The sequence below is a fragment of the Callorhinchus milii genome, unplaced genomic scaffold (genome assembly GCF_018977255.1).
Source record: "Callorhinchus milii isolate IMCB2004 unplaced genomic scaffold, IMCB_Cmil_1.0 Scaffold15, whole genome shotgun sequence".
Taxonomy (NCBI): Eukaryota; Metazoa; Chordata; class Chondrichthyes; order Chimaeriformes; family Callorhinchidae; genus Callorhinchus; species Callorhinchus milii.
In genome coordinates this window covers 5,938,975-5,953,449 of record NW_024704756.1, presented here as the reverse complement: position 1 = coordinate 5,953,449, position 14,475 = coordinate 5,938,975, and the positions used below count along the sequence as shown (strand labels likewise).

Genomic DNA, 14,475 nt, shown 5'->3' with positions numbered 1-14,475 from the left:
TGAACAAAATGTCATATGTCACTTTGACCAAGGCTGTTTCTGTGCTGTGGGCAGCACGGAAACCTGATTGGAGGAATTTGTAGAGGGAGTGGCGAGAGAGGAAGGAGTGAAGCTGGGAAGTAACGACTCGTTCCAGGAACTTGGAAAGGAGGTTGGAGATGGAACGGTAATTGGAGAACAGGGATGGGTCCAGGGAATGTTTTTTGAGGAAATGCAAGCAGAATCAAATGTAAATATAAACGGCATAACTGTGACCAGTTTTAGTAAAACTCCGCACTGAAACTGAAAAGTTAGTATTAAATACGGGAATAAACAGAATTACACGATTACAGAACATAGCGACTTTCACATTGGGATAATGTCTCAAAACATGTCACAGGATATACCGTGAAGTGTATTGACTGTGTATTTCTAGTCAAACGCAGCAGCCAATTTTGTACACAGTAATGTCCCACAAACAGCCATGTAAGTGAATGGCCAATTTTTATTTGGGGAAGCTCAAGAGAAGCTCCCTTTTTCGAATACTGTCATGGCATGTTCTAATGTCCACCTGGACAGGCAGACGGGACTTTGGTTTAACGTCTCATATGAAAGACCCACCTTCAACAATGTAACACCCCCCCCCCACAGTTGACACATTGGAATGTCAGCCTACACTATACGAGTTCAAAATCCTGTGCGCCATTCATGTGAGACATTAAACCGAAGTCCCGTCTGTAAACAAAATAGAAGCCCACGGTTTTAAAGGGACAGTGGCCGCATGGATACAGAACTGGTTTCCAGACGATGCTACGCTAGGAAAAGTAGTAAACAGTGAGGAGCATAGTAGCAGACTGCAAGAGGACATAGACAGACTGGTAAAATGGGCAGACATGTGGCAGATGATGTTTAACATGGAGAAATGCAAAGTGATGCATTTTGGTAGGAAGAATGAGGAGACGCAATATAAGCTGATGGTATAATCTTAATAATAATATAATAATCCTTGCGTTCGATATAGCGTTTTTCACGTCTTCTAGACGTCTCAAAGCTCTTCACAGAATATGCTGGAAAGTGAATTGACTGTATATTTGTGGGTTAACCGCGGCAGCCAATTGCGCACATCAGTGTCCCACAAACAGTCGTGGATTGAAAATGACCCAATTTATTACTGTTTTGTTTTGGAGGGATTATTATTAGGCGTGTGGAGTAAGGAAACTTGCCCAAGCTTTCGCCCTACCTGGTATTGAACCCAGGTGTCTCGCTCGCAAGGTGAGTGCTCTAACCACTGAGCTACAGGACTCCACAGTCCTTAAAGGGAGTGAAGGAACAGAGAGACCTATGGGTTCATATAAGTAAATCTTTGAAGGTGGCAGGAGATAAAGCTGTTAAAAAAGCATATGGGATACTACGCTTTATAAATAGGGGCATAGAATACAAAAGTCAGGAAGTTATGGTGAACCTTTATAAAACACTGTTTAGGACTCAGCTGGGGTACTGTGTTCACTTCTGGGTACCACAATTTAGGAAGAATGTTAAGGCATTGGAGAGGGTGCAAAGAAGATTTACCAGGAATGTGGGACTTCAGAGAAGTTCAGAAGCTAAGATTAATCTCCTTGAAGCAGAGAAGGTTAAGAGGAGACTTAATAGGAGTTTTTAAAATTATGAGGGATTCGATAAGGTGATCAAAGAGAAACTATTTCCATTGCAGGATTGATTTGGATAGCTCCTTTAAAAGTGCCAGCACAGACACAATGGGCCGAATGTCTTCCTTCTGTGCTGAATAATTCTATGATTCTATGATTCATTGGCTTTGAACTCACAACCTGAGTCAGGGGTGAGAGTGCTACTAACAGAGCCAGCCTGACGATATAGGATGAGGCTGTAGTTTTGAACTAAGGATTAAACGCATGGAAGAGAAGAGGTGTGGGATGTTTAATTAAAAACTACTTACCACATAAGGAATAAGAAATGAGTTTAGTCTGACAACAATTAAATCTGTGCTTCATATATTTAACTGTTGAGCTAAAGTTTTGCTCATTTTACATTTTACATTTTACAATCTGATTTCCCTTCACAATTAAATGAGCTAATTAAAGTTTGCTTTCAGCAATGAGTTGTCCAGATGACAGGAGAACTTTAGACCCATCATTTCTTTTTATTCAATATTATGTGTTCATGTTGATGAGAAATAGATAATAAAAAAGTAAGCTAGTGCATTTATGAAAGAAAATAAATGTTTGTTAAACAATGTCTCACCTAATACAACATCATTAGCATATTGAGAAATTGACAATTTTTCAGCATTATCTAAGATTTCTGTAAAATTATTTTTGTTTATTTGAAGCCACCATAGAACAAATATTAAAGGTTTACAAATCATAAAATTGGCAAAATACTGTTAAATAATAAAGGATTAGCTTGTAAAATCAATGGCGGATAACATGCAGATATATAACCAATAAATAAAGTATAGCTTCTTATTTCAGACCTAACCCCTAACCCTTTTCATGTTAACATGTTATTCGGCATTGATATGTACAGGGATCAAAATATTTTTACTTCACTTCAAGGCTGATTGTAGGACATTGCTGTGCTTAAATTGCCTGCCTCATTCATCTACAAATAGTCACTACACATCACAGTAAAATGCTGTGAAGCACTTTGAGATGTCTTGATAATGTGGCAAGGTGCTATATCAAATACTGACTTTTTTCTGGCTTGACCTCCTCTCTCTGTTGAAATAGTCACCATACTAATGGTTTCTGTATATGGTACTCCCTCAGGCTTGTTATGATACCAGTCTTGTGCCTTTCATTATTCTTTCTCAACTCTATTATGTTTCTGTTCAACGCAAATAACCAGTCTTGCGTGCTCGTTTGGCACCTATTTTTTTGGTCTGTGATACATATTGCACCAAATCACTATCAAAAGTGGTGTATGAAATTCTAAATTTGCTTAAGTATCATGGCAATGTACTTTGCTTAAAAAACTGCACAGGTTTAGCTGATTAAATTCCAGCAACACACCAATACACACTCTGAAGTCCTGCTTTCAATAGGATATCAGTTTGGTGATTACAGAAATTGTACAGGATTGGTTGCATAGAGTATATTCAGTGTCAACGTGACAGTGTCTCTACATATGTGATTTCAAGATTTACAACCACAAAAGCAATTTCTACAGTTCCTCCGTCCTTCACACTTGCTTTCCTGCTAAATCTACAGGCTTTTAAGACATCAGCAATACAGCACCTTTTATGCAGGCTAGGCATCTCAAAGCACCAAGCACAGTGTTGCTTAACCGCTTCATTTGGATCTGTGTGGTTTCTTTGCTCTTTCTTATGGTGCATTTTGGCTCTTTACCAAAGTTAAACAAAAATTAGACTGGCAAGTTTAATAAAATCTAACACAAGATTTCTTTAAGCCATTATACTTAATTGTTTCAGCATTTAATACACCTTGCTTAGTGCTAAGTGATACTTAATTTAAGTTGCAAAAACAGAACAAGTAGAATTGGAGTACAATCTATGAGACGGTGATCTGGTAACTCAAGAAGACAATCGGACAGCTTTGTAGTCCAATAGAATCATTGAAATTGAGTATTCTAGTAGGAATAAGTGTTTTGTTGTTATCTATTCAGCAGATGCTGAGTGGGATTTGTAATTTTGAGGTGATTGTGCCCATTTGAATTAACGGTACTTCTGCTCAAGGCTGTCACACGCAATGGCTGAATCCCCTTGTGTGCTGTAAGTTTCTATGGTTTATGGAAAGTGACAGTTTTTTTAATTTCATTTTATTTATTCACAATCGAGCCAAAGGTTTCTGTGTTATGGAAACTGCCCCTTTATATTCAGTTTGTGGGTGTGTCTTTTTTTAAGTTAAGTTTGGAAAACTAAGGCAGCCAGAAATAAAATGCTGGATTGTGACTTAAGATGAACCATGCATGTACAGTGTGTGAGTAGACTTGTTTTTGTTGCAGTGGAAATTGATGAATATAATAATAATAATACTTGCATTTGATATAGCTCCTTATCACATCTTCCGAGACGGCTCAAGTAGCTTCACAGAGTATACTGTAAAGTGAATTGACTATATTTTGTGAGCGAAACGCGGCAGCCAATTCTGTTTCTCTCACACGAACCTTGTTTAAAAGCAAAGGCTGGTGTGTAAGCGCCTGTGTGGCAAATCTGGGGCAACGAGGGAAACGAGAGACCATCAGAGTTCTGAGGAAAGAGCTGCAGTTTTTTTAGATACAGTACACACATCAGATTTTTAAACTAAAACTGCATAGCTACTCAATATTCTAAATTCCTTATTATCCTGATCTCTTCCAGCACTCACTGACTGACTGAAATAAAAAAAATTGGCCACTCAATCCACGACTGTTTGTGGGACATTGCTGTGTGCAATTGGCTGCCGCGTTTCTCCCAAAAAATGTGCAGTCAATTCACTTTACAGTATATTCTGTGAAGCGATTTGAGACGTCTCAAAGACGTGATAAGGCACATATTAAATGCAAGGATTATTATTAAATTCGGCAATTTCCACTGCAACAAAAATAAGTCTCTTCACACATTGTACATGCATGGTTCATTTTAACTTGCAATCCACCATTTTATTTCTGGCTGTCTTATCTTTCCTAATAGCTTGCATGGTTTGTATGTGTCTAAGCATCTTAGCAGAAAATATAGTTGCCTTATTAAGTGCAGTTCTAACTGAAGTTATCTGTAGAAGAAATCTCTTTAGTGGGTCTTGGACTTACAGAGACATTTACTTCATTTACCTCACTATAGTTCAAACAGTGCTCAGAAGCATAGGTTACACAAATTATCAATTTTCATTTGAATATTGAAAAATTCAAGCTTTGGCTTTGGAGACTGTGAATAGCAGGCTGTTGAGGTCCAAATTAACACAAATGTTCATCTCTACTCATTATAATTCAGATTCATCTGATTATTCTCATGTCTACTTAAGCAAGCTTTGTTTTCTCGAAGCTTGTGAAGGGTTTTAAAATGTGTTAAGCATCAAATTATTCACATACAAAACACAAATCTCGGTATGGCAGTGGACTGAAAAGTTACCTTTTTTATAAAAAGTTTTTTTTCTCAAGTTAAAATGGCATCTGCATTTGTGGGCATGTCATTTGATTGTATTGGATTGTTTTGCAAAAGATTTAGAAAAACGAATCTGTCATGGAATTTTTACAGTCATTACTCAGGTTTCTCGTTAGTTTTATTCCAGACAATATTGATGCAGAAAATGTCTGAAGTCTGTGAACCAAAAACAGCAAGCTACAAATAACCATTAATGTCATTTTAAGCATTGTGCAGGTTCATTTGAAGTAAATAGGAGCCCATCTTAATAATTTACTTGCATGAGGATGACTTGCCAGATCATAGAATGTTTTACATACATACAATTTGTACCCTTTATTCAGAGCAAATCTAGCAGTTTTTTACAGCTTAAACTTTGATTGTTGCTGATCTGACACATGACTCTTACTGTAAATAATACATCACATTTACACTTCCACTGAAATGCCTTTTTTCCTTTTAATTTTAGATGGCTTTGCTTGCTGGAAAAAAATATATGTGTTAATATATTTGCTTCAAAATTGGCACATTCTTAATTGTTATCACTATAATTTTGTTGCATGTAATTGCTTACACATGCCATCTCTGCTGAACAATGTGTGATTATCTGTGTAATTTGTGAACTGAAGCATCACATGAGACAAGAGACCAGTTGGGATTAGAGGTTTGGCTGCAACTCTCGGCCCAATTCAAAGACATTTGCTTCAAGAGATGAATATAAACTGACATCAAAAGATGAAGGCAATACTCGGCTCTTTCGCCACAATAAATAAATCTGCGCAGTTTATATGGTACATTTTCAACTGAAATGGCTGTGATTTTGTAGTAAATCAGAACTTACAGGAATAGTGTAAACCTTGTTAAAGATGAGCCTTGAACATGGCTTGCTTTTTTATTTTGTAGCATGAAGATGAATATCAGAGTTGACGCAATTGATTATTCAGAGTACAGAACATTTCAAACTCTGCTGTATTGGTCAGCCTGCAAAAATAACATTTGAGTTGATATCGAAACTTCAATTGTTTTTGCATTCACATTACTTTCGGTTTATACTAGTGCAAACCTAATTATAATGAGAACTGAAAGGAAACTAAATTGATTTAAAAATCCTGTGTAACCCTTGCAGCATTTATATTTGTTTTTCACTGGAAGGGCAACATTTGGCATTCGTTTTGTGACCGTTTCCCAAAGTTGCTGTTCATATGTTTTTGAACAATATCTCACAGAATGAGAAAATGAACATACGCAGAAAAATGTGCCATTTAAGGTTTTGAAACTTATTGACAGTTACTCTAAACAAACTAGGGTTACAATGTGCTCTGTAGGAAGTCTGCTTAGAAGCTGTTCAGTTCTGTATTAAAATGTTCTGGACTGGAAAAAATGTGCTTTTGTTACAATTTTGATAACTAGACAACAGAACATTTTCCCTTTGGATACCCAGTGTCCACACTGAGCCACCCTAATGGGCTCAGACAGATATAGCCAATTTTGTGCTAATTAGGGCATTTTGCACTGTAACCTCAGGCCCTCTTTAAACAGTTGAGACTATTCCAGCGTAGTTCACATGTCGTATCAGGCCAGGTGTGATTCAAGGTCAGGTAAAGGAGATAAAGAGTAATGTGCTTACCCATTGTATCACCCCGTCTCTCATAGAATCTTTAGGTTAATAATAGAAAAATCTTCAGGTACGTTTCAAGGTAATAATAATATAACTTCAGTTATAGTCCCAAATTCTACTATTGACCTGTTAATAGTCTCCCTCAACACCTCAGTACCCCTTCCCCTTTCCCAACCCTCCACTATTACATGCCGACCATGGAAACAAATTTCCTCCCTCTCCCTCTTCACTGCCCTGGAGTCATCTGAACTCCTACACCTCTGGCCCTCACGGACTGATCTCCCCTCCTCACTCTCCTTTCTCCACAACTCCCTCTCCTCCATTCTGGACTCCCTTGCCCCCCTCACCTCCTGAACTGCCTCATATTCCCGTAAATCCCCCTGGTACACCAGCCATCTCCGTTCCCTCAAGGCACAAGTGTGTGCTGCCGAACGCGCCTGGATCAATTCCAAACTAATGGTCGTTCGGCAGATTTGGCTTCACCACACCAAGACCTACCGTTGTGCTCTTGCCTCTGCCAAATCCTCCTTCTACTGCAAGGTTATCTTGGAGGCAAAGGACAACCACAGGCTTCTCTTTTCCACCACTAACCGTCTCCTCCGTCCACCTTTCCATACCTCGCCCATCTCCTCCTCAAACTCCAACTGTGAGGAGATGCTGGACTTCCTCGAATCTAAAATCGAGGGGATACGTTCAGCCACCTCAGCCCTGTCCACAGCCACCCCCACATCACCTCTCCCTCCTGACCCATCCCTAACCCATCCCCCCTGTACTCCTTCGACCCTATCTCCTTCCTCCCTCACCACGACTATGCGCAAACTCAAACCCTCCACCTGCTCCCTCGATCCCATCCCCACCTCTCTCCTCATCTCCCAGCTCTATCTTCTGGCCCCTCTCCTGTTCGATGTCATCAACCTCTCCTTGTCCACCGGTTCAGTTCCGACCCCCCTAAAAACAGCCGTCATCACCCCCATCTTAAAAAAACCTTCCCTGGATCCATCCCTCCTCTCCAGCTACCGCCCCATCTCTAACCTCCCATTCCTCTCCAAGGTCCTGGAACGAATCATCACGTCCCAGCTCCACTCTTTTCTTTCTTGCCATTCCCTCTTTGAATCCCTCCAATCCGGCTTCTGCTCTGCCCACAGCACAGAAACAGCCCTGGTCAAAGTCACGGATGACATTCTGAACATCTGTGATCAGGGCTCCCTCTGCCTCCTTGTCCTCCTCGACCTCTCTACCACCTTCAACACTGTCAACCACTCCATCCTCATACACCGTCTCTCCGCTTTACTCAATCTTCATGGATCTTCCCTTGCCTGGTTCGATTCCTTTCTCTCTCACCGTCTCCATTTTGTTGTCTCTAACGGTTTCTCCTCCAGCCCCCGCACTGTCACATCTGGCGTCCCCCAGGGCTTTGTCCTTGGCCCTCTCCTCTTTAATATCTGCATGCTCCCCCTTGGTGACATCATCCGCAGACATGGGTCAACTTCCACATGTATGCAGATGACATCCAATTCAATCTCTCTGCCTCCACCCTCAATTCCAGGACCACTGCTGTCTTGACAGACTGCCTGTCATCAAGTCCTGGATGAGTGAATATTTCCTTCAGTTGTATGTGAACAAGACTGAGGCCCTCCTGATTGGCTCGCACCAGGAACTCAGGCTCTGGCAGCATCAACCTCCATGGTTGCACACTTCAACTCACCAGCCAGTCAGGAACCCAGCTGTCTTGTTTGACCCTCAACTGTCTTTTCTCCCCCATATTCAAGCCATGATCCGCTCTGCCTTCCCTCACCTCCGTAACATCGCCCGACTCTGCCACTACCTCACCCTTCAGGCCACTGAAACTCTTGTTCATGCCTTCATGACCTCCAGGCTTGACTATGCAAGCACCCTGGTTGTCGGCCTTCCCAACTCCTCCCTCCACAGGCTGAAGATAATCCAGACTCTGCAGCCCGTGTCCTCTCCTGCACCAAACTCCGTGACCCCATTTCCGCCACTCTCGCCTGACTCCATTAGCTCCCTTTCCTTCAGAAGATCCAGTTTAAGATCCTGGTCCTTACATACAAAGCCCTCCATGGCCTCACCCCACCCTACCTCTGCGACCTCCGAATCCCTTACCAACTAGCCCATTCCCTCCGCTCAACCAGCTCTGGCTTGCTCGACATCCCCCGACCCACCCCCCCCAGCATTGGCGAGAGAGCCTTCAGCCACTCTGCCCCCAACCTCTGGAATCCCATCCCCCAATCACTCTGCCTCGCCCCCTCCTTAGCCTCCTTCAAGTCCCGCCTCAAAACCCTCCTCTTCGACCATACCATCGGCCACCCCCCTTCCCCCCCGACCCCAGCTCGGGTCTGAAATGCTGTACACTGTCCAGCGCCTTGGGACGACCTCCCGATCTGAAAAGTGCTATACAAATGTAATCTTGTTGTTGTTGTTAGTTTCTAATGGGAGTGTTTCATTGAATGCGTACGACTTGGAGCATAAAGACTTGAAAAGTTTAGATGCTCCAAGTCGTACGCATTCCCACCGACAAATTGGGACGTCACCTCGCAAAAGTAATTGAGATTCATCAGGTAATATCTATCCCTTCTGAAGTTATGTATTGGCTATTATGTATCATCTTATTTTGATACTGGGATTAGGTTAATTGGTCAGTATAACTCTGTTACCTTTCTTAAAATTGAGAACGATGCTTGTTTACTTCTAGGCTGTTGGAATTTTGATGTGGTTGACTGACACCCTCAAAATCAGTGACTTACAAAAATTCGCCCATGTCTCTTAGAGGACCCAAGGGTACAGTTGATCTGTGCTGGATGATTTGAGTTTTTCAGCCCATTGAAATTCCTAGATTTTCTGCTGTGTTAAAGTTGATATCCTGGAGCTCTTGTGACATCGATTGAATTAGACATTGAGTTGTTCAGGATTTGGAATGCATTGCCTGAAAGGGTGGTTAAAGCCGACTCGATAACAACTTTTAAGAGAGAAGTAGATAATTATTTGGAGAGGACATGTTTTCCGCATTATGGGGAGAGAACGGAGGAATGGGATTGATTTGGGTAGCTGTTTTTAAAGAGCCGGCACAGACACGATGGGCCAAGTGGCCTCTTTCTGTGCTGAATGATTCTATGACAAATCCTGAACACGATTGAAGAGTTTTCTCCATGATACAAGTCATGTCTACTCTTCGTGTGCAATTCCCATGGTTGGACTGTCTTTTTTTAAGTCCTTCAGAACCATATTGAATTTTCTGAGAATATTCCCATTATGATTCTAGCCTACAGAATAGTTATCCATATTCTGATTTTTTTTTATCTGATACTGAAATGCATTGCCTGAAAGGGTGGTGGAAGTCGATTCGATAACAACTTTTAAGAGAGAAGTAGATAGTTATTTGGGGAGGACAAGTTTGCAGGACTATGGGGAGAGAGCGGGGGAGTGGGATTGATTGGGATAGCTCTTTTCAAAGAGCCGGCAAAGGCACGATAGGCCGAATGGCCTCCTTCTGTGCTGTATAATGCATTGATTCCTGTTATTAGTGTTTTAGATTGTGTTTGCTTCTTCTGCATCTCATGTTTGATTTTCAAAATGGCATCATTGTCAAGTTTTAAATATGCCTGAAATAAAATAGAAATAGCAATTTTGAAGATAAGCCTGAAGGTCATAGATATCATTGAAATCATAAGGAAGAGAAAATTTAACTTCAGTGGCTGCATATTTTATGGGGTTTGGCAATTTATAGATGCAATCTTAGCAGATACATGCTTAAAATCAAAATGGTTGTGTATTTTCTCCCCCGCCTTTACTGCAGTTTGTGGCAGGGATCATTTACTCATTTTTGAAATGTTAGGCTATGGAAGAAAAGATTGTGTTTTTTTGTTAAATGAGCCAATTTATAAAAATGTTAGAACATTGTTGAGGGAGTTCTCTTGTAACTCCCTAATACTCTAAGAATTGCTCAGCTAATGGCTTGTCATTCGGAGTATCTGGGAGAGTCTCAAGACTATTCACTCAAAGTTGAGAACTCCCACTACAAACATTAACAAATAATTTACACCACAAACAAACCCTCTTCCAAAGGACTTTTCTAGTGTGACCTCTTTAGTTTCAAGAATATTTTGTGAGTTTATTACCATTACCAAGATATAAAATACATTTCCTCATGATATCCATAGTCTTCCTACTGTTTTTTAAAAGGCATGCAGCAATGATAGTTTTATGTATTATAGAAAGGCCTTTTGTGTTAATAATAATTGTTTTGAGTTGTGTAGGGTTATTGTTGCGACTTATTCTAGGTTTTGCACAAGCTGGTTCTTATTGTGATCACTTATCATAAGTATTTCTCATTCATTTTAAAAAAAATTTTTGAATCTTGATAATGTTGACAATACTCACACAAATGTACTGCACAATAAAATGAGAAGACTAAGGACCGTGAATTTTGAATATCAGTTGTTGTTGTGCTATAGCTGCAAATCTCAGAGGCTGCAGAACAAAAGCGTGCAGGATTTGGATTGTGAAGACCATTTTAGGACAAGGAGCATTTATTTATCTCCATTTTGCTCCATTTAGTCGTATTTGAAGAGAAACCAAACAGATATTTGGTCCTCCAATTATTGCAACTTTTTCTGATGCACCTGAAGGTGAATGTCACAGAAATGTTATTCCAATTAACAAAACATCTCATCTTATTTTATGTATTCTGTCAAAACTGTTTAATAAAGTTTACTTTTATTTTATTGATTCTGCTGGATCATATTAACTCCACTAATAATCTATTGTCAACTAAGTATGTTGGCACTATGCTAACTGTTAACAGTTTGCTGATTTAATAATAATCAATAGTCAATAATCAACCTTTTATAATCCCAAATCTTGTTTTTTCAATGCTAATTCTCCTGTATGATTTATTCTGAACTACTGTATTATTTAACATCCCTTCCACCCATCAACAAATTAAAATTTGTGGTACTTTAAGTAGTTAACTGCTGTTTCCCCATGTCGAGACTTTGAACTCACAGTCTATGCTGACACTCTGATGCAGTGCTGGGGGTGTGGGCATTGTTTGAAGGCCCGTCCTTCAAATTAAACGTCAAACTGAGGTCCCGTCTGCCTGTTTAGGTGGACGTTAAAGATCCCATGGCGCTAATCAAAAAGAGAAGGGAGTTTATCCCGGTGTTCTCGCTAACAATCCACTAGCTAAAGTTGATCATTCACTCCATGCCTATTTGTGTGCAAATTGGCTGCCACATTCACCTACAAATACCCAGTTACTACACTTCACAATAAAATCCTGTGTGTGCTTTGAGACATCTCAGCAATGTGGTGAGTTACTATATCAAGTGGACCATTGTTATGAATTTTGTCGCATTTATGAGAATGGTTTGAGGCAAATGTCTAAATGTATATGTCCAACAAGTTTTCATTTAAGAATAAATATTTCGCTGAGGAGCAACCCTTTTTGAGTCATCTTGAAGTGGTTGAAGGTGCTTGTCTTATAGAACTCCAAAGGGAACAAGTTTGTCCATTGGGCATGATTAGCTTTGTAGATTTCATCAGTTTCAGCAGTAGCCTCAGTGACATATTCCAGTCTTGAGGGAAAGTAAAATAAAATGTCTAACCTTCTATCCAAGGTGTTTTTCTCAATTAAAAATTATTTGGAAGTGAATTTCTATAGTGGTATCAGGGGGTTAAAGCAAACAAGGTTCAGGCTAAAGGAGAAATAAAGTGAGTTTAAGTTGTTGAGTTTTCTGAATTAAGAATGTGGTGTGGTCTTAAATCATCAGAGATGTTTAACTACTATTCTGAATGAATACGTTTTTATTTAACCTCTTTATTTTGAAGCTACAGACCTGTGCATCTACGATTTATGACTTGATTTCCTTACACATTGAATTACACCTTTGAACTGTTGTGAAGTAATGTTTTTGAATATGACTTTTTTCAGATTTACAAAACCTATATAAAAATCCTTCAATATTAAGTAACAATGTTGAGTCAAGCTTATTAAGTATTTGATTTTGGAGGTTTATAGACTGAAGTCTTCCTGACAAGTAATTCACTTTTATAATGATACAAAACTGTAACCATTTTCTTCTTTCACTTTTGTAGAAGGTGATGAAACAGGAGTGATGGATAGCCTGCTGGAGGCTTTGCAGTCAGGCGCTGCATTCAGGGATCGCAGGAAGCGCACGCCAAGAAGTCTTGGTGAGTTACAAACTCTTAAGTGATGTGCAGGCACAGAAAGTAAGGTAGAACGCTTGGTGCTCATTTCCCAGGTGTATTCTTACTAACCTAAGGGACACAATTCAAGATTGCTTTGAAATGTTATATGCATTTACTGCCAAAGAAAAATGTGGGTGACCTATGTCAGCAATCATTTAAGTGTCAAACACTAAGAATAGTCAGGAAAGAAAAATTATGGTAGTTTTTTCCTCATGGCAAACAAATATTAGGTGAATCACTTTGGCTCTAACATGGGTTTAATGAAAGTCATTTGAAGGTCAATACGTAAAATAAAAAGAAGAGAACCCTTTTCAATTTAGAATTAGGCAAGAAAGAGGTTAAGTTTAAAATTCTACAGAAATATTACTGATAACATTCATGAATTGAGCTTTTAATTATTTTACTACTGTGTATAATCTTTAAAACTTGGGGCTATAAGATAGACTAGACTTTAAAATGTATGCAGACTTTCTGTATAGATATTATGATCTTTTAACATCTCTAGTATTGCTTAGATAATTTCATGCAATTAAATCTGTTGTACTGTGAATGGAAGGATTAAACTGTGTTGACAAAACCATGTAAGTAAAGTTAGTGCAAGTATTTATAAATGTTTAATAAGAAACGGGTGCAGATTTTTTTGTCGTCTTAAGAAAAAATGTTGCAGTGCTGAATTATAATTGTGTTTTAAAATACTAGATAGTACAGAATGCAACAAAATAATTACATTCTGAATGCTAGGAAAATAGTGTTTTTTTCTAAACAAGTAGATAATAGTAATTGATTCTGCTCAAAAGTTCTTGACTACATTGATCCTAAAAAATGTTATCCTAAGTCAGCTTACTCTAAACAAATTCCCTGTTGCTTAACAGATCATTATAACTAATTTGTTAATCTATGCACTGGTAATTTTCACACTGCAGAAGGTTCCTTCATTGTATATTCATGTACCTTTTAATTAGTCAGTTTTTGATAGCTTGCTTCCTAATTGTTGCAGGTGAACAAAGTCCAACTAGTCCAACCTCCCGGTGGCCTGTTGAAAAGGGTAAAGGAAAAATATTTATAAATGCCTCAACTTTCCTCTTTTCTTTTATTTAACATTTTCAGTCCTTCTTAAAGCTCCTTAAAAAACTCTGGATAGATAATTGACTGCAGCCTTTATTTCTAGCCTGAGGCAGAAGGCTAGTGGAGGGCAGTTGGTGGCAATTTTTCTCTTAATGCTACTTCCTAGGAAATCTCTCTATCTGGTCCCTAACACTGCTATATTAATTTCACACCCAACTGCTACCTCTACCAATGATTTGGCATTAAGCTCAAAATGTCAAACACTGCACCTCGTCCAAACTTTTCTAATGTATTGTAGCTTTTTCCCTTCTTCCTGCTTCAGAAATACATCTATGGTATTATGCCTTATCTGCTTTTTCTGCCGTAGGGAAGCAGCAGCTTTGAGGATGTGTATGTTATTATTGCTTTTAATAGGTTCATCTCTGGAAACCTGCAAAGGAATATTAACTCTGCTTTCAATTTCATTTTTGGGCTAATTTCCCAGGTATCAGGA

At 39.3% G+C, this 14,475-nt stretch overlaps 1 protein-coding gene across 5 annotated transcripts in view; it reads left to right on the top strand.

Annotated features, from left to right (window-relative positions):
- diaph2 (diaphanous-related formin 2) overlaps positions 1-14,475 on the top strand; it is a 275,153-nt gene that overhangs the window by 213,195 nt on the left and 47,483 nt on the right. For 4 of the 5 annotated variants that reach the window (XM_042340670.1, XM_007891859.2, XM_007891858.2 and 1 more), the window contains 2 exons: positions 12,804-12,899; positions 13,915-13,962. In XM_042340670.1, the coding sequence (XP_042196604.1) occupies positions 12,804-12,899; positions 13,915-13,962 (144 nt within the window). The remainder of the gene's footprint in view (positions 1-12,803; positions 12,900-13,914; positions 13,963-14,475) is intronic. The other variant, XM_007891860.2, reaches the window with a different exon arrangement.